The following is a 19,852-nucleotide window of genomic DNA, read 5'->3' as shown; positions in this document are numbered from 1 at the left end:
AAATGAGAATAAACTTGTTAGCATGGATTTACAGATTGTAAGGCCAGAAAGGACCACTCTGATCATCTAGCCTGACCTCCTACATAACAGAGGGCACAAAACTTTCCTGAAATAATTCCAGTTGAACTAGAGATCCTCTTTTAGAAAAGCATACAATCGTGATTTTAAAATTGCCAGTGATGGAGAACTCACCACAATCCTTGGTAGATTGTTCCAATGGGTTGTGAATCTGGCCCTTTTTAAAGCAAACAAGCAGGGGGAAGTGGGTGAGGGAGGCGCAGAGAGAGACAGACGTGCGTGACCACTTGTACCTAAGCTACTACTAATTTATAGTTACGTAATCAATAATTCTTTATTATCAGGATGAAGTCTAATATGGAATTCTCTCCCTTCCCCCAACGTTGGACACAACACTTCTTGAGTTAGGAAGCTCACCTATAATATTTAGAAATAGCAAGGATATTTTAATACATCATTCAGACTGAAGTTCTCCCTGATCACACAGCTTTTCCTCCTATACAGACAGGCCCCTAAGGAGCCAGTCATCCTATTCCCTAGGGTGATTTTGTGGTCTGTCGCAAGACTCAGTTAGTACCCCATCTTGTGTTTTATCTCTTAGAACACTGATCCATAAGCATTCAAAATCATTTTCTTCTGAGTTGTCAGTGATTCAGAAACAGGTAATGCCATTTTTGACATAGATTGCCACTCCCCAACCCCTTTTGTTTACTCAGTCCCTCCTAAATAGGTTATAACCATTGATTTTAATATTCTAGTCTAGCACATCATCCCACCAGGTTTCAGTAATACCAGTTAGATTGAACTGATACTCATAGACAAGCAATTCTGATTCCTCTTGTTTGTTACCCAAGCTCCCGGCATCAGTGTATAGCCAATTAAAGAATTTCTTCTCTTCACTTCCTTTGGTTTTCTGATTTGTGCACAAATATATCAATATAGGACCCAATCCTGCTTCTACAAATTTAATCGAGCAGGCTCAGATCCAAAATAAGCTTTAAACTGAATAGTCAAAAGTGGGTAATGAGTTTGGTCATTCCATAAAAACCATGTATTCACATCATAAACCACCGTAAGTTTTAGCTTGGAATGGGACTCTTCTCTGGAGAGAGAGCCCCCCCAGGAAAGGAAAAGCAAAGATACGGCAGGTAAAGATTGAACAATATTAGCCGAGCTAGGTAGGAACAGTAGCACTATGTATAGACTAAGACGAATCTTATTGTTCTCTTGCCTTCGTAAAAACCAAACTGACATCAATTTTTTAAAATTATGTTTTGACTAAATCCAGAATTTTTGTACGCTTCTGGGCCATTACATACTGTACCTTTGAAAATTCAACAAAGCAGCTGCTCATTTTTTTATTATTTTATTTTATTTAAAGAATTGTGTGTTATAAGAGATGCTACATGAGAATTAGGCCACCTTTTCAGAACCTTGCTATATAAAGGAGCAAATTAAAGTGGTAATTCTCCCTTACTTCCAGCAGTTCATCTCCACTGAACAGCTTCCCACATCGTCCAACTGGCCCTTCTGGTAAAACAGATCGGATGAAATGATGTCCCACTGCAGCTTCCAAGCTTATCCCTAACCCGCTGCTTTCACTAAATTTGTTAACTTCAGCCACCTAAAAAGATTGAGAAAGAGTTATTTTTCAGTCAAATTCACATACAAAGAAACAGTAGTTTTAGAAGGGAAATATTAGACTTGTCAGATATATTCTGCTTTTAAACTACAAGTTCACTCATTTGAAGAGCATCTTTGCTCTTTAGTTTTACATCAAACACAAGACGGAATCACCACAGAAGTTGAAAGGAAGCAGCCAGCTGTAACTTCCCATTCTACTTAGAGGACTACAACTGCTGGTAGCAAAGATTACCCTATAGATGAAAGGTGTCCAGGTGGAACTCCAAACAAATGGAATGAAGGCTAAAATCAAAGGGCTCAATCCAGCAGAAATTATGCAGCTGCAAAGGCTAATACAGTTTTTTTAAAAGGAATGTCTTCTATGCTTGCAGTGTTGTTGTAGCTGTGTTGGTCCCAGGATATGAGAGAGAGAGAGAGAGAGAAGACGGTGAGGTAATATCTTTTATTGAACCAACTTATGCTGATGAAGAAACAAGCTTTCAAGCTCCACAGAGCTCTCCCCAGACTCGAAGGACAACTCTTTGGAGCTTGAAAGCTGGTCCAATAAAATAGATTTCCTCACCCACCTTGTCTCTCTCGGGTCTTCTACACAACAGACATGGATTCACAATTAGGTGTTCCACACAGACACTTCCCTACTGGAGCTCTCGAGCAGAGAGTGGCTACACGTGTGATGCCATATATGTCTGTAAAATGAATTTACTACATTTGTAGATTGCCAGCTGTACTAGTCAGCGAATGGGGGTGGCGAGATTGGAGCCATGGCCCCACCTCCCGCTGCCCTGCACGCTCCTTTGAGGTGCTACATATTTCCAGGGAGTACAGAGGAGAAAAGTCTTCGTAATTTCCTGAGCACAGAAACTGAAATTCTGGCTACCCCTACATTGGGTGCACAAGAGGGGAGGCTCTTTCCACCTAAATCCAGTACATACTATTTTCACAATTGCATATACAAATAGTGTAACTGCTTGTACTAATGGACAGTTACATAAATACCTGGTCATTATCACACAAAATTACCCCTTTAGCCTGTACAAATGCAGTTACTGTACATAAAAAGTTACATTGCAATAGCGCACACATTTTAGAGTGTATACTTGTGGGCATGCAATTTTGAAAAATCAATCCCTTCATTGAGTGTTTTCATTGTTTATTATAAATGCCTCATACAGCAGTTTGATCATTATACCAATCAAAACAATTCACTCGTTACACAGAGTGGATGGAGGGTCCTAAGTAGAGTTGAGTGAATAACTGATTGTTCAGTTCAGTGGCTGATCAAAAATCTGAAACAAATATGGTTCAAAACTGCATATTTTCATTTTTTCTTACCAACATGAAAACCTTTTATTCGGGTTGAACAAAACATCTGGAATGTTGATTTGAATCGATATTTTCAAAATGAAATGAGGTTTCATTTCCAAAATGCTGTTTTGAAATGAACTGTAAAATAGCAATGCATTTTGACACTTCTGAATTTTTCTTTTGCATTTGGCCAAAATTATTCACTAAATTTGTGAATTGTTTCAGCACCCAAAAAATCCATTTTCCGGCAAATAATAAATTTGCTCAGAAGCCTGCGCTTATTTTTTGCTTGTCTGGCTTACTGCATAAAAATGTATTTAGGAGAAATTAAATCTTTACAGTTAGCATTTAAAATGAAAAAACACCACCACATTTTGTGAATCGGTAGTTTAAAATGCAAAATTGAATGCAGTAAACGTTATAGGTAAGCACTAGAAAGAACATTTAATAGTAATAATTAGGGTTTACATACCACTATCTCATAATTTGTACCCATAATCCTCTGCCATTTATTCTGCAATACTGCTTCTCCTGTGGAAGTTAGCTGGAAACCTAGAAATTGTATTGAGATTACTACAATGAAAACCTGACAATCTTATTTCTATAGTGAGTAAAGTACTTGGACTGCGGCAACACTGGTACAGTATTCCATAACATTGAAAATATTACCATACATTATTTTAAAAAGTGCAACATGCGTTTCCTCCCCAGTTTTAGATTTAGCATTCAGGAACATTAGCAATTTTAACATGGAAAAAAGAGTTGGAAAGACGGTTTGCTCCATTACAGCTTTAGAGTTGCACCTGCAGCACACAAACATTTTGTCTATATAACATACTTGTGAAATTATTTTTAATACTACAGTACTTATACTATTTGTTTCTATCGCTGCCCTTAGTAGTATATTTCAAACACTACATATTTTCTATCGCTGCCCTTAGTAGTATATTTCAAAGATTACTAAAATTCCTTCAGAAAAACATCTTTTTAGCTTACTTTTGTGTCTCTTTGTTTTTTTATATTTAACACTAGCCCAAATAGCCTTCAACACCTACTAAGCCTTATTCCATTCAGTGCTGTGTATGCTTCAAGAAGCTTCTTTCAACTCCTCTCTTCCAAAGAATGCAGTCCTCACTTATTTGACTTTTCTGAATAACTAACCTGGGGGTTTCTCTGGTTACTTTCTACTGTGCCATCCTCATTTCTATTAATGGAGAAACTGCAAGTACCATCTACCTTTTTATAACATAGACCACTTTTATGAACTGTGAGGAAAAGATTAACAGTGGTAGCTCTAAATGCTGTTTTTACCCATTACACTGACTTACACTTTCAGTTTAATAAAAATCATATTATATCATAGGTATATCTAAATTATACTATTGCATGCTGAAGTAAAATGAAAACTGGTACCGGTAAGATACAGTATAAAGCTTTAAATATATGTTTTTCTCAAACACATGAAGTCCAAACAAAAAGCTGGAAGTATAGGTCAGAAAAAGACATACGGATGACTCCTGGGGCCAAATATTCAAAAGTAGCCTCAATCCAACCTCAAAATGTGGAGGGACAAGTTATAAGCATGCACCAAATGTCTGAGTCTCTCACAAACACACACACAGTGTGTGAGAGCCAGTTCGATGTTTACATACCTGCAAACTGCTCCTTATGAGCGGGCACCTGTGCGCATGTAGAGCAGCTTACATGACAAGAGTCTAAGTACCCAATTCGCACACATGAATTTGAGTTTTCAAGCCCTCAGAATTGGAAGCACAAATTTAGAGGCTGCTTTTGAAACTGTGGTCCCTAGAGGGCAGTGGAAGAATGAAATTCCTAAGTCAAATTTTCTTCATAAAAAGAGAAAACACATACATCAGAGGTTATGGGAACAACAAAGGCTTTATTAGAAAAGAAGAAGGGGGCAAAAGAGGAGAATGCTGTGAGAAACAATCATGTGCTAGACAAGGCAGTAAACTCCAGTCACTCTAACATGATCTAAAGTTTATATGCAACTGAAAACTACAAAGAAATAGCAGCTTTCTATTGTTCATTTTTTCTCATTTAAATTGATTCAATTCTAGGAAGGGAAACAACAGTGTTTAGATAAAAGAGCTAACAGACACAGACATAGAGAGTTGGATTCTCATGATGATACTGACACAAACCAATGAGAACCTAGAGTGACCAAGCAAAAGCTACGATATCAAAGCTACAAAGATTGAATTGTTAGTAGAATACTAAGAACATACTCTCCAAACATGGGCGCTAATGACAGGCTCATGTCAAAATCCCAGCTTTAGTTGCCTAACGGAGCTAGGTTCTCACTCTCATCAACTTTCAATGGAAAATGGTTCTCTAATTCCCTCAGGCTACTTTAAAAATCCCAGCTCTAGTCTATATTTAGGCACTTAAATAAAAATAAGACCATTTCTTTAGATGTCCACTGGTACTCATGTTTGAAAATATTTTCCCAAGATCAGAAGACTCAGTTGGGAATGAAGCATCTGAGTGGAACCTCTTAAAAATAAATAAATGAATAAATTTGATCATCTATCTAGAATGACAGAAAGCAGCCTACAAAGAACTCAGAAAAGTAGTAAATTAAATTAGAGAACTAGTTGTGATGGCATTTTTCAGCTGCTTCCTAGATATGGAATGTACAGAACGGTTACATGCCAATCAAGAAACTGTAAGAGCATGGTATTAGATAATATATCCTTCCATAGCACATCAGTGAGACATAGCAGCTCAAGAGATAGGAGGAATGGAAGATAGAAAATAAGAATTTCAGGAAAGAGAACAGGAAAGTCACAGTGTTCCAATGAGCAATAAGTGTCTCAGTTTCAAACACTATCAGAGAATAGAGACCTCCACAATAAAGGCAGTTTAGGAGATATATCACAGGGAAGTCTATCACAAGAATTACAAGTGTTGGATGGTCACAGAAGATTGGCATGAAAATGCCTAACATGAAAAATAAAGAATTTAATGAGTAACACTAACTGGAATCAGTTTACTAAACTAAAAGGATATTTGCCAAAGCAAAACTGCCTCACGTTTTGCCTTAAACGCTGAGACGTACATCTTAGTCTTAAGTATATACGATTACACTCAGTGACAATACTTGCTTTCATACAACCAGATTTTGGAAGTTCTCTTCTGGGTTTGGTTACTTCCATTGTCCACCTGAATAATCTGAGACACGTACTGCAGTTAACACTGGGGAACCTGTACAAAATGATTGCTTTTTATGTAAGCACATACAAGTGCATTTTCACAGGAAAAATGCTATTGAATATTAAGAACCTGATTCTTGTTGTTTACTGTCCTCTCCAATGTGTACCACACCAGCACTGCACGGCAGTGGTGGAGATCCCTGCTCTCTTTCACACTGTTCTGGAAAAGAAGAAGAAGATCCTCAGTCATTCTATGCATTTTAATGCTCATCAAGATCTCTCCCATGCCATCCTGTAAGGTGCTAAGTGACCAAGCTACCGCGGGGGGTGAGGGGGAGAAAGAGGGTCTCAATGCCTTGTAGGATCTGGCTCTTTACTGCAGTGTTGAGGAAATGGTTGCAGGATGTGGTGCATTTAAAAAGAAGTTTTGTTTTCTTTTAAATGTTTTTTTATGAAAAGTTTTCAATAAAAGAAGAAAGAATGTCCATAAGTTGCTAGATCCATTATTGTTATTTGGAGATATAAGGACATGATTGCTGAATACTGAGGACATGCAACTCTCATTAACATTCATCTACCAACTCTTTTTTTTTTTTTTTTGTCAAGGAGCTGACATTGATCTATAAAGTCACATATCTTTTTGGCCCTGGCTAATTCATAGACTGCTTCTCCCTTTATGTGCCACTATGGCAAATTGAGATTAGCTAAACTGCAGTCACCAGGTTTGGAAATCTCTGGGCAGTAAAAAGGAAGGCCCTTGGCCATGCAATTTATTTTCTTTATGGCTTCAGCTGAGCCTGAGAAGTGCTAACCTACAAGACACAGCGTAAAGGGCTTCTATTCTCTCAAGATTTTGCATGAAGGGGATGATTATGGTTTAACTTGTGAGTTGGGATCTATTTCTGTTGACAATAATCAATGAATTAAATGAGTTGTTTTAAGAATTCTTTACATGCATACAGAGCCGATGTGATGGGGGCATTGTATCATCTAAAATATTAACAAATTACTGGTAGTACACATGCATCTCAAGAAGTGAATACATGATATAATGTTAGGTGCTTCCATTAAAACCTTGCTAATCTGCATTTCAGTCACTGGCAAGCCTTACATTTCACAGGGACTTCTGACCTGGGTACACCTAATACACCTGAAGCACTGTCCAAGACAGACACCAATTGTCCAGGATGTGCCCATTCTCTCCCCACACACCACTCCCCTTTTATACTCTCTGCCCTTATACCCCTGAGATTTACCTCTGCTCACTGCAGAAGGTATGTCTTTGCTAACCCTACTTGTCCTTGTATGTAGCTTCACTCACACTTGAGCCATGACACAACTTTGCACTCATTGCCTCACATGAAGCAAGGACTTCAAAGACTAAAGCCTTAGGGTAAATTAGCAGAGACTAGTGCACAGATTTCAAAATCTGCTTTAGAAAGGTCATGAATAATGCCACTGATTCACTGATTAAAATGTACTAGGCTGAATTCATCCCTCGTGAAGCAGCACTGAACTCAGTTGAGTTATACTAGGAATTAACTAGGCTCAACACGTCCAGTTCATATCCTGTGAAGAAAAATATTTCCAGCTACCCTACAGCAAAGCCAGTTTTAATTACCTTTGGCTGTGCCATTATCCATAGTTTGGAAAATTAAGTCCTTTTCAACAGCAGCAGTGAAGTCCTCATGGGGCTGAATGTGATTTTCCTGCTTAAGCCCTCTTCTGATCAAAGTGAGTCGGACTGTTTGTCCTGTGTGCCGCAAAACCTCTACCGCTTGTTGGTTGGTAAAACCCTGAAGATTTGTTCCATCCACCTGAAGGATTAAACATCTTATTAACCAGCAAGCCATTACACGGATAAAATATTCAAAAAAAGTAAATCACATTTTTCTCCACGGCAAAATAAAATGTCAACTGCACTACTTGTTTAATCTGAGCACAAAACAAGGGGGGATAGAGGAAAAAAACCTCAATGCCACTGTGGCCTTATCTATACCAGGCACCGTGCCTATAATAGCCCACTACTACTACCGCCATAATAGCAATGGTGAAAGCAGACTCCTGGTTGCAACCAGTGTTCTTAGCCCTTTATCGTGTAGACCTACTGTAAGCAGTGTTACATAGCAAAGCACTTAAAATTCTGGTAGGCCTCCAGTAGCTTTGTTTACACTAGAGCTCCCAACGGTCTGGAAAGAGAATGTAAAAAAAAAAAAATAGTCAAGAACAAATGTCCTCTGTGATTACTGGGTATGGGCAGGAGATAAGAAGGAAAGAATGGAAGCATCTCTTAGTCGTCTAGAAGTATTCCTATTATATGCAATATTTAAAACTTCAAAACCTCTTCCCTGTTTAATCGCTATTTATCAAAGCTTCCCAGAAATTAGATATGGAAAAGATGTTTTACTCTAAGCCATCAAATCCAATTCCCCAGCCAATCAAGAATTACATTACGTTTTTTGTCTAGTCCACAGTTTTTAAAGGGCTGAGCAATGGGGCCTACACAACTGTCACTGTGAAACTCTTCTACGGTCTAACAAGCCTAAGTTTTCTTTTCTCAAATTCATTCCATAACTCTTAGTAATACACTCTTCCTCCTCCCCCCAACACCTAAAACACCCTAAACTATTCCTGCTATCTTTATCTTTCAAAAATTTACCAATTATGATATATCCCTTCACCCTAGTAATGGTCTTATCTACAGAATATACATACTTCATACTCAGTTATTTTACCTGCGTGTATGCATGTGCGCATGCACATACTGTAGTTTCCTTCTCCTCTTTCTTTGTACATAGCTAAGAGGCCAGTTCTGACATCTTCTAGACAAAAACGATTCCTGCATTTGTGTTCTGAATCCCCCTACACAATACATCTTATGAAGAACCTTCAGAGAAGTTTAAAAAAAAACCTTCCAGCCTTTCATCCTTAATATCAGTATTTTTAAAAAGATTTTATTTCATCTCAGAGCTGCTAAAGAACTGTAGTGGCATATTTTATTAGGTCTGCTTGGAACTACTGAACAAGCAAGTATTTTGTAGAAATAAAGAACTCTCTATTGCCAAGAGAAAACAAAGTGTCATTGATGTCTTTCAAACAAGGGGGAAAAAATCCCCACTTATTTATATGACTAGCATGACCGGAAACAGAGCGTGACAAAATATTCAATCAAAATGAACGATCTGTCATTTCACACCCAATCTTTATCTGTTTGAGTAAGTATTCTAAAATTATACTAGCATATCTACCAAAAACAACAACAAAAACCCTCCCACAGTAATAGGAGGGATTTTCTCATGCAAATAACTTCACATACTCAGAGTTGGCTATATAAGTCTTATCTCTGTATTTACTTACAGCTATAATTTGATCTCCAATATGGATTCTACCATCATGTTCAACAGCACTGCCTTTTGTAATGCTTTTCACAAAAATACCAGAAGGTTCTGGGATTTTAAAAAAGAAAAAGATATTTAATACCAAAGGTTGTCCAAATTTTGTAACAATATTTCCTTCCCCCCACCCCTCAAAAAAAAAAAAGTGGTATCAACGTGAGGTAAGGAAAATGCCATAAAGGAAGTGTAAATTTTAATTATAATACATCCATTATTCTTTTCACAAAATTATCAGTGTTTTCCTCCCAAGTGTTTAGCCATCCAAAACCCCCATTTCCTTCCATGAAAGCAGGACTAGACCTTTTACAGTAAGCAAATATTCTAACCATGACTGACAAAACTGACTATAAAAACTTCACAGAACCCTTGCTACGGGTCTGACCTAACCCCAAAAGGCAAGGAAATTTATCATGCATCATGCATACATCCACTGGTTTGTTTATTGTAAATATGACAAAGCAACATGGTTCCTTTTCTATTATATTTTAAAATGTCTGAATGAACAAATATGTGCTTGGCTTTCCCTTTCCAGAGGGAAGAGCTTATAGATTGAAAAAGCTGCCTTTGTAAATTAGGACAGCACTGTAACTAGAACTGGACAAGAAGAGGAGTTTCCATCCCAAAGAAAATTTTGCATTTGCAAAAAAATATTTCATTCCAATTTGGAATGAAAAGTCAGATATGCAAAATTTTCTGTAGGAGGAACATTTTCAAAAAAATTCTGTTTCAGAAGGAGCAAAACCAAGTTTTTCAGAAATTTCCAGTCCTGGCTCCACTGAGCTGAGGAGCCCAATGAGCCATGGAGCCAGAGGACCCAGTGAGCCACAGGAACTGCAGAAGGAGCTATCAAGGAGCTGCAGAGCCTGGGAGTCCAAGCCGCCCGCTGCCCAAGGAGACGGGGAGCTGCCTGTCTGGGAAGCCAGCTGAGCAGCCCAGAGAGCTGGACAGCCTGCCTGCAGGTCTGGTTTCTGCCAAAAGTTTCAATGGAATTGACACATTCCTTTGGAATGGTTTCTATTCCCTCTAATCAGTGTTTTCCAATGGAAAACTGTTCCATCAAAAAAATGTCAGCCAGCTCTACTTTTAATCTGTCTTGGCATAGCTGGAATTCACGTCTTAACCCATCCCCAAAAGACCTAAATGACAACAGATAGCACGGGGCACTGCACACAAATAGAGTGACTTGCTAGCTGCTGTGCCACGTGCCTCCCGGATTGGGAAGCAGCTGGTATGTCCAACTCCTAGCTCTAGCCCTAGGGGTGGCCAGGATGGTCCGTGTGCTGCCCCACCCCCCACCCACAGCCGCAGCTTCCATTGGCTGGGTCAAGGCAGGGGAGGAACTAGTGCGAACGCAACTCGCAAGTGCTCAGCAGGCAGCTATTGAGGGGTCGCGTGGCGCAAGCCTCTTCTGCTGCTGCCTGGTCCTTTTCTCCTCACGCTCCTCGTGTGGCTGGGCTCGAGTTGCAGTACGTGCCCTGCTGCGCACCATGGTCTGTCTGTCACCCCATTGCCAGCACCCAGGAGTTCCAGGTATGTGTATCCCAGCCTCCGAGTGCTGGGAATGGAGCTGCACCCCCCATCTCCCTTGCTGCATCCCTCCCCGTCCCACCCCCTGCACCTCCATCCCCCTCACTGCATCCTTCCCCCATCCCATCCTGCCCCCACACACCTACCCATCCCAGCCCTGTACCCTTTACAGCACTCTCCCACCCATCCTCTCCACCTCCCAGAGCTGCCACCCCTATGTCCCCCACCCCCACAGCCCTGCGCTCCATTCACCTCCATACACTGCTGCACTCCCATTATGTCCCTATACATCCCTATGACCCCCACATCCTCATGCTCCTGTAGCCTTCTGCCTCTCCCTGCATCCCCATCCACCCCACATACTCCCCACGTCCCCTCCTCTCTCCTTCACTGCCCCCTCTCATCCCCACCCTGCTCTCGTCCTTGGCCGCTTTCCCTCCCCATCCTCTCTCCTCCACACACACAGCTCGTCTTTTCCCCTCCAGCCCACCCTCCTCCCTTCCCAGCTGGATGATTTAGGCACTCCTGGAAAAGTGTATGAAAAAGTGTCTCTGTGTAGGCAAGTGTGTGCATGCATGCATTGTATGTGTGTAAGAGACTGTGTGTCTTTGTGTAGGGAGGTGCGTGTATTACCACATGTGTGTATACCTGAGTGAATAAAATTTGCAGCCTAACTCTTTGACTTTTATTCCTTTTGCTGGTGTGCGCACAAAAAAATTTATGACATAAAATGTGTGTGTATTCTTTTTATAACAAGTTTTTAAAAGAAAAGGGAACCCTAAAAGGAATGTATTATTTCTTTAAAAGTGAATGTTATTGACTAGTAATTGCAGAAGAGCCGATGTATCAGACATTTCTCCCCACCTTTGTCTAGCTACACTACAAACTCTTTGTTGCAGACTCTTTATGTGTATGTCCAGCAACTACCACCCTGGAGCCCTGGTCTTAGTTGGGCCTGTAGGCACTAAACAACAATTGTAATAATAAATAATGTGGAAGTATACATGTTAGTGCATGCTAGATGTGTACACAAGAATACACATGTATATCTGCATGTAGGTGTGGGAGTCAGTTTCTGCAGTTTTGTTTATATAGGTATCTGGACAGGTGTGCATTTCTGTGGTTGTTCTCTATGGATTTGTATTTGAACTTCAGGAGTGGGCCCATTGCAGCTGTGATAATGTGTGGTCCTAATTCCACACATAAAATTACAATAACTTTAGTGAACAAAAGACATGGAGCTGGTTATGAAAAATGGGAAGAGGGGAAAGAAAGAATCACGAAAACCTTTGTGAAATTTCATTTTTTTTAATTACCCTTTTTGACTATCTTGCTGCCAGCTCTAGCATTCTGTAACAAATAAAACCTGAACTTAGCATAATACATTTGTCAAACAATAAATATGCCTCTTTGGGCCTTGCAGTGAAAATGAGCAGGTGAGAGAGGGTGGGGGAGAGCAAGCGACGGAAGGAGCGGGGATAGAGTGAGAAGGGGGTGGGGCCTCAGTAAACAGGCGGAGCAGTGGGCGGGCCAAAGGCATTCGGTTTTCTGGAATTAGAAAGTTAGCAACCCTACATACAAAGCAGGACTGAAATCCACGTGTTTCACACTTTCATGATTGAAAATTATAATCTCCAAATTTATAGACTAAAACCAGAGGATAAATGAATTTCCTAAGTTGTCATTTTAGCAAAACACTTACTGCATTTTGCAGAGGAGCATTTAAAAATGCTCCCTTTTAAAAAGTGGGCCCTGCTTTTCTCAATAATTCTTTGGGTTCACTATCTAAATGAAAACAGTCTCCATCAACTCCAAACACCTCACTCACTCACTCTCACACACAATCTGTTTCTATTCTCCAGTGCTGCCATCCTGTCTCCCTTAGTCACCTGCTCCACTCTTCACAGAGAACATAGGAGCCAGGAAGGCCAGTGAGGTTATAGAGAGTATGCTCTGAGGGATAACTGGCAGGCAAGTAGGGACGTGGGATGGTGAACATGGGGGTAGGAAGAAAGAGCAGGCCTTGGGGAGGAATAAGGAGTTGATTACAGTTTTTGTGGGAGCTGGAGTATTAAACATATATAGATAGATGAAAGAGGGTTTTTCTTTGGATTATATGTTTTAGAACAGTCCACAACTTTGCAGAAGGTCTGGGATTGGGGGAGAGGGGAAGCTGAGTGCCTTTGTACTAGGGCAACACAGCTAAAAGTCTCCCAAGTGCTGCTGCCTCAACATACCATGCAATGATAAAGGAGCCTGTTAGCTCCACACCAAAAATGCAGTTGTAGCTTGCAAGGGCTAGACAAGGACTCAGATAGTGATCTCCCAACTTTTTAAAGATGTGTTGGTGCTTCTGTGCAACCACGGCTATTCTTTAACAAAGGTTTTGGATTGGAGGAATAAGTAAGTTTACCAGCCATTCCCTTAGGCAGTAAGATTTCCTAATATACCAAGGTGCAATGGAGCAATTCAATTAGCAACATTTCAGACATACATCCTCATTTCTGTGAGTCAGATATCAGACCCACAACATGTTCTACACTTGAAATTTAATTTGTATTTTTCAAGGTGATAGTAGGTGGTGCTAGGAGAAGGGGAATACATAAATTGTGCTCCTTCCTTGCTATGGCAATTGAGGCTTCTTTTGATCTGACAGGTCAGTGGACTAGTAAGATTTAGTCAAGATGTCTGCATTACTACTCAGAACCCTCAAAAAGGGTGATGATAGTGATTATTGTACTAACAAATGTTTCATATTATCGAAATGCTATTTCTTTATGTTTTTCTCAATATATACCAGGACAGAAAACACAGCAGCAGCTATTTGAAAATCAATATGGGGCAATCTATTAATGTGTTTTAATAAGAGTACTGCATCAATTTGCCTCATATAGATGCATGATACATTTCTAAATCAGTTCTCTCAAAAATGTAGTTGAAATTATTAGAAAAATAAATTACTATATGTGCACATTACATTTTTTCCAAAAAAACTCAGTGGGCCAGATTCTGCTTTGAGTTGCACCAGTGCAAGTTTGAAATAACCTAATTGAAATCAATGGAGATAGTGGACATCTATACTGATGTAAACAAAAGCAGAATTTGGTTCACTGATTTAAAAATAACATCAGCTAGAACTGACTGCCATTCTGCAAATACAAGTCCTGAAATTTACTCTCTCCAAAATTCCCTTTAAAATACATTTTTTTTTAAAATAGTCATATACCTTAAAATGGCTGTATCAATTTTTAGAAATGTTTTTCAAAAATGCATGTCACGGTTCAGCCAAGAGTGATTTTCAAGACTGCTACAAAATCTTAAAACAGAATTTCCTGATGAAAGACTGATTGATCCTAGCCTATTCTATCTGAAGTTACAACTCCTAAAATAATCCTTAACAAGTTTTTTTTTTAAATGAAGCTTTTTTCCCTTTATGTACCAAAAAGTCTAAATCAAATTAGAAATGCATACAGGCTATTGTAGGCTGCAGCAATATAAAAGCAAACTTCAGGAATTTATTTTAACATTACCTGAGGTTTTGTCTCCAATGTAACCAGCAATAGTTATTCCTAATCCTTGGAGGTTTTTAGTGAGTTCTACATCAAATTTCTTTCCATCTTCATCAATATCAAAAGAAGATATCTCTGCCTAACAAGAGAGTTTAATGAAAAAGGAAACCTTTTTTAAAAAAGAAGCTGCATTCCATGAAGTCAAACATTAGAGACAAATGTCAAAGACAAAGTTGCAACTTTTCTTCTGCTCCAACCCTGATATTTAGACAACATTCCTCACCAGAATGTTACACACACACACACACACACACACACACACACACACACACGACAGATGAAGCTCTAATAAGCTGAGCAATATATGTCTTGCACAATACATGCTTAAATACAGGATACATACAGTTCTGAGATTCCTTTAATCTCAGCTTTAAACAGATCACAAAGGCTTGTTCTAAATTTAAAATAACCACAAACAAAAAGGTTTTTTTTAACTCGTAATTTTTCAAATAAATGGCCAGTAATTTTAGTTATTTTTTTCTTATACATGCCAAGTTTAAAACATAATGGAATCTATTTCCAGTGAAACAATTATGTTTCCTGTTTTTAGCAAGACTTGAAATTTCTATTTCAGAAGGTGGCAATTATACTTCCAGCTATTTAAATGATGACAATCACCACTAACACCCACTATAGTCCTATGAACTTCTGTGACAGAAAAGGCTGTTGGCAATTAACTCATTTATTTATTGCTAACGGAAGTGCTTTGATTACAACAGGAGAATGTGCATTAAATGCCCACGTCAATAATAAATATCGTATTAAAAAAAAACTTGGAAAACTTCACTTTGAGGCATCACAGAACTGGCTTTTTTCTAGTGTTTAAAATAAATGTTCAATGGCCAGATTACCAGCTTGGGTAAGTAAATCAGCGCAACTCCACTGTAGTCGATAGAGCTATGCTGATATACACCAGCTGACGATCTGACCCATCTCTTTATCTGAATAACTCCATCCAAAAATACAGTCAAGCACAAGCAAAGCATCTAATTCTGCAGCTCTAAACCCTCCTCCTTCATATTACAGGGTTATTTGGACAGCACATAAATTATAACAATCCATGTTTAGAGCCCAATAATTCCTTCCATTTCCGTTAGCTGATTAGTTTCCAGAAGTACTAATCTGTCCTGAGAATCATGAAGAGGGATGCCAGTTTCACGGCATCATCCCTGTATTTTTAATGTCCTGTAGAAGCCCTCTGCTGAAGCCTCACCCGGTTAAGGCCCATCCTCCCATCCTGCATTTAAGAGTGAGCCACGGATGCCTGAGGGGGAGCTGCATCAGCGACATTCTCCAAAACATTGGTGGTAAATATCCACACATAAGTTACTGCGGCTTTCGGCATCATTAACTGAGTTTCTATATCGGGGTAGGCAACCTATGGCACACGTGCCAAAGGCAGCACGCAAGCTGATTTTCAGTGGCACTCACACTGCCCGGGTCCTGGCCACCGGTCCGAGGGGGCTCTACATTTTAATTTAATTTTAAATGAAGCTTCTTAAACATTTTAAAGACCTTATTTACTTTACATACAACAATAGTTTAGTTATATATTATAGATTTATAGAAAGAGACCTTCTAAAAACGTTAAAATGTATAACTGGCACGCGAAACCTTAAATTAGAGTGAATAAATGAAGACTCGGCACATCACTTCTGAAAGGTTGCCGACCCCTGGTCTATATTCAACAAGGGAGATTTTGTGCAAATGTAGGGTAGCTGCCCAAACACAACACACCTCCTGCCAGGGACAAGGTGGTGGGGGGAAAAACAAAACAAAAAAAAACTACAGGGGGGAAGAGGGAGCTAAAAAATAAAAGTGAGGTTTTGGCATTATTTCCGTAGTAGTAGTGGAAGCACTAGATAATATCATCCTCATGATTGCAATCTCTAATACCAGCATTTCACATCATGTAACAGCCAGAACAGCATAAATCTAGATGTTCTGATACATGAAGTCATGAGATTCAGCTGCTTTTCTAAAAGTACTGTTTTACAGCTAAATAATATATGCAGGGTGGTTATTGACTCCTCTATTTGATGTTTCCTGCAAAGAAACTTCTGTTGAAATGCTCTGAATTGAGACATTTCCCTTTTAAAAAGGGGGACAATTCTGATTTGCAAACAAGGGTCAGAAGAGCTAACTTCTCTTCCTCCCCCACCTACCCCCTCCCCAACCTTTGGGCACTATGCAAATAGTAATCTCCTCTCAAACTGTTTCAAGACCACCTAATGGGCATGTAGAGCCCTGCCTATAATATAACAGGAGGGGTGAAGTTATCTGCCTAATTCTATCCTCTTTCTGTAACATGAAATAGCTACGGGTATAAAAATCAGTTATCGAGGGGAAATTGTTTTTATTTTGTTTGTTTTTTTAAGACAGGTAAAAGGAATTTTCTCAAAGTGGTCTATCTAACTTAAAGAAGTGTTTTAAATTCATTGACATCAGTAGACATTCCTAGAAATAGTAAGAAAAGCTGAAATGAGAAATTTATTATGAGGTACAAATAAGATCTATTTTAGTCTTAAAAGTTTAACAATGTTCTCTCTTGTTTCATTCACTTATTTACAAGTGGCTATTTGTGTGTGCTCATTATGGGACTGATACTGCCACATTTAAGTTGAGTAGGTACTCATTGCATTGAGCTAGGCTATGTTATAAACACACACACACAAAGATTTTCAGCTTCCTATTTTCAATTTACAGCTCATTGTGACGTACCTACTATAGTGTGCTTCGTGAAAAAGTGATAATTCTCATGAAAGGAAACATCTGAATATGTGAACTTGACATATGAATTGCACTTAGATTACTAATGCTTTCGCTTTCCTGTATTTTCCATTTTTTCCCTTATGTTAACATCTTCTCCCTCAGCATTTTTTTCTGAATTTTAAAAGGAAGAAATCATGGAGGGGAGGCACTGGTAGATGGGGTATATTTTGGGGGAGTCAGGAGAGAGAGAAACAGAACAATGAAGGAAAGAGGGAGCGTCAGAATATCAGAAGAGGAATAAAGGTAGCAGCTGGGTGACTGTCTAGCATTTGGCTAGCTCATGAAGCTGTGTCAGGTTACCAAGGAAAGGAGCTGCAGCTGTGTGCTGGCTGGCACAGTGAGGAGCTGTCTGACGGATGGTGATGACAATATGGGGATGAAGAGATGTGCCTGGGCAGGAGGAGACGGAGAGGCAGACAGAGGAAAGTACTGCAGATCCAGCTGGCCCACTCTAGAGAAAGGGTTGCAAAGTTCAGGGAGGTGCTGCAACACATTGATTGTTCAGCTGTCCCAAAGCACCACTAACGGGCACACCACTAACGGGCACATCCCATTAATTGGTTAGTCAACCTGGATGCTTAAAAATTATTTCCACCACACATGTCTTTAAGCATGGATCATGAAAGAACGCCATCCATACAACTCCCACTCACTTCAATGGGGCTCCTTACACACTGGGCTTGTAAGATCCTGCTTTCCATAGCTAAAGGATGAAAACATGGCTACTGGTCATTAAAACACCGGCCCCTGATATAAATGTAATATTATTCAACTGGTAACAGAGTGACAGTTGCCACATTTTAATGATATTTGTTTATATGTACCTGTTTCTCTGGTATGGAAGTTGGTACAGGGGTTGATGGAGGGACGGCTGGTGGAGGTGGTTCCTCTATGGGACCTCTTGCAATGACCAGCTTCACTCGATTTCCACACTGTCTCAGAACTTGTGCCACTTGTTCACTGCTCATTCCAGCCAGGTCTGTATCGCCAATTTTCAGGATGTGGTCTCCACTGCATAACCTTCCATGCTGGATAAGGAAGTAACCAGCCAACCAGTCACAATTATCATAAAAAACACTAGCAGCCATTTCCCCTTTCCCCCACACAAACGATCATATTGGTCAATTTAAAATGCGTGCTCTGCAACTAGTTTTTAAATGTCATGCCATACATTCATAGTGGGGCAGAGGAAAAAGAATATGCCCTTGTGTGATACAAGTGCCGCTGTATGTGTACAGGAAAATAGTTTTAGAAGTGGAGACCAACTTCTGTGTACAAAACTGTGTATAATTATGTAAACGGCTTACACATTTAGCAATTTTATACAAAGATGGGAATTTTGTCTTCAAAATCCCCTTGTACACCCATTAATGCCTGATTTGCACCTGTAATTTCAGTAATTTTCTGTGCTGTCATTTGTGCACACACAGACATGCATTTGTGTGTGTACAGACCTTGGGCCTCTTATTTAAGAGCTGGCCCTCAGGATTAACCATGTTTTTTAAAATAAATTATATTTCTCAGTTACTGTGATATCACAGTTATTTATATTGTTTTAAAAACATTCTTCATTTATTTCTTGTTTCTTTTATTTTACACTGTAAAAATGTTTCAAGTGAATTTAGTACCCACGAAAGGTATTAAAACTGACAGACTGGGGGAGTGAATTCATCTGTTGGCCCACAGAACACATGCAGCATGGACATCAGCAGCATGAGCTACCTACAGACAGAGCAGTGTTTAGTATGTATATACTACAACTGCGATTGTGATTGCAGCAAGTGTATACATACCCAAGCTAGCTTTAATCTAGCTGGCATAAGAGAACCAATAGTAGTGAAGCCACAGCACCATGGGCAAGCCGATGCTGAAGTCCATGTTGCCGTGGTTTCACTGCTATTGGTAATTGCACTAGGCAGGTCTACATATGCTGCAATCACACCTCCGATTGCAGTGTAGACATTCCCTTAGTGCCTCAATCCTGAGCTACAGAGACTACAGGTCAGAGGAACAACCTGTCTCCAAGCCCATTCAATCCTTGCGCTCCTTGCCATGACTGCTGAAAAGGGTGCCCTTGGTGGTGGTTTTGTGGGAAATGGAGCGAGATCACCAAACTCATCTCACACAGGTCACTATGATGGTAATAACCTTTGGTCATTTCCAACTTGGGTTGGATTAGCTGTACAGGTGAAAGACTATCGTGATATTTATTTCAGAGTTAGAAATGATATACTTAGCAGCACACAATAGGAGTGGTGCAAAGTAATAGATTTAGGAGAGTGACTGAAGGCCAGATTCCACTTTTGGGTTTGTATGTGCAGATCCCACATTCTATACATGATTATTAATAAGGGTAATTTGCCCATATACATTACTAGCATCATCTTTTTTTTCAGCCTACAAGGAAGAAAACTGTCACTTAACATTATTATGGCAGATTTACATG

At 39.5% G+C, this 19,852-nt stretch overlaps 1 protein-coding gene across 11 annotated transcripts in view; it reads right to left on the bottom strand.

The window, feature by feature from the left end:
* MPDZ (multiple PDZ domain crumbs cell polarity complex component) overlaps nt 1-19,852 on the bottom strand; it is a 129,510-nt gene that overhangs the window by 81,165 nt on the left and 28,493 nt on the right. For all 11 annotated transcript variants that reach the window (XM_034773148.1, XM_034773147.1, XM_034773149.1 and 8 more), the window contains 7 exons: nt 18,231-18,434; nt 14,596-14,713; nt 9,501-9,589; nt 7,765-7,960; nt 6,274-6,363; nt 3,440-3,519; nt 1,496-1,642 (listed from right to left, as the gene is read on the bottom strand). In XM_034773148.1, the coding sequence (XP_034629039.1) occupies nt 1,496-1,642; nt 3,440-3,519; nt 6,274-6,363; nt 7,765-7,960; nt 9,501-9,589; nt 14,596-14,713; nt 18,231-18,434 (924 nt within the window). The remainder of the gene's footprint in view (nt 1-1,495; nt 1,643-3,439; nt 3,520-6,273; nt 6,364-7,764; nt 7,961-9,500; nt 9,590-14,595; nt 14,714-18,230; nt 18,435-19,852) is intronic.

Source organism: Trachemys scripta, chromosome 6 (genome assembly GCF_013100865.1).
Source record: "Trachemys scripta elegans isolate TJP31775 chromosome 6, CAS_Tse_1.0, whole genome shotgun sequence".
NCBI lineage: Eukaryota > Metazoa > Chordata > Testudines > Emydidae > Trachemys > Trachemys scripta.
This window is presented reverse-complemented; position numbering and strand designations above follow the sequence as displayed.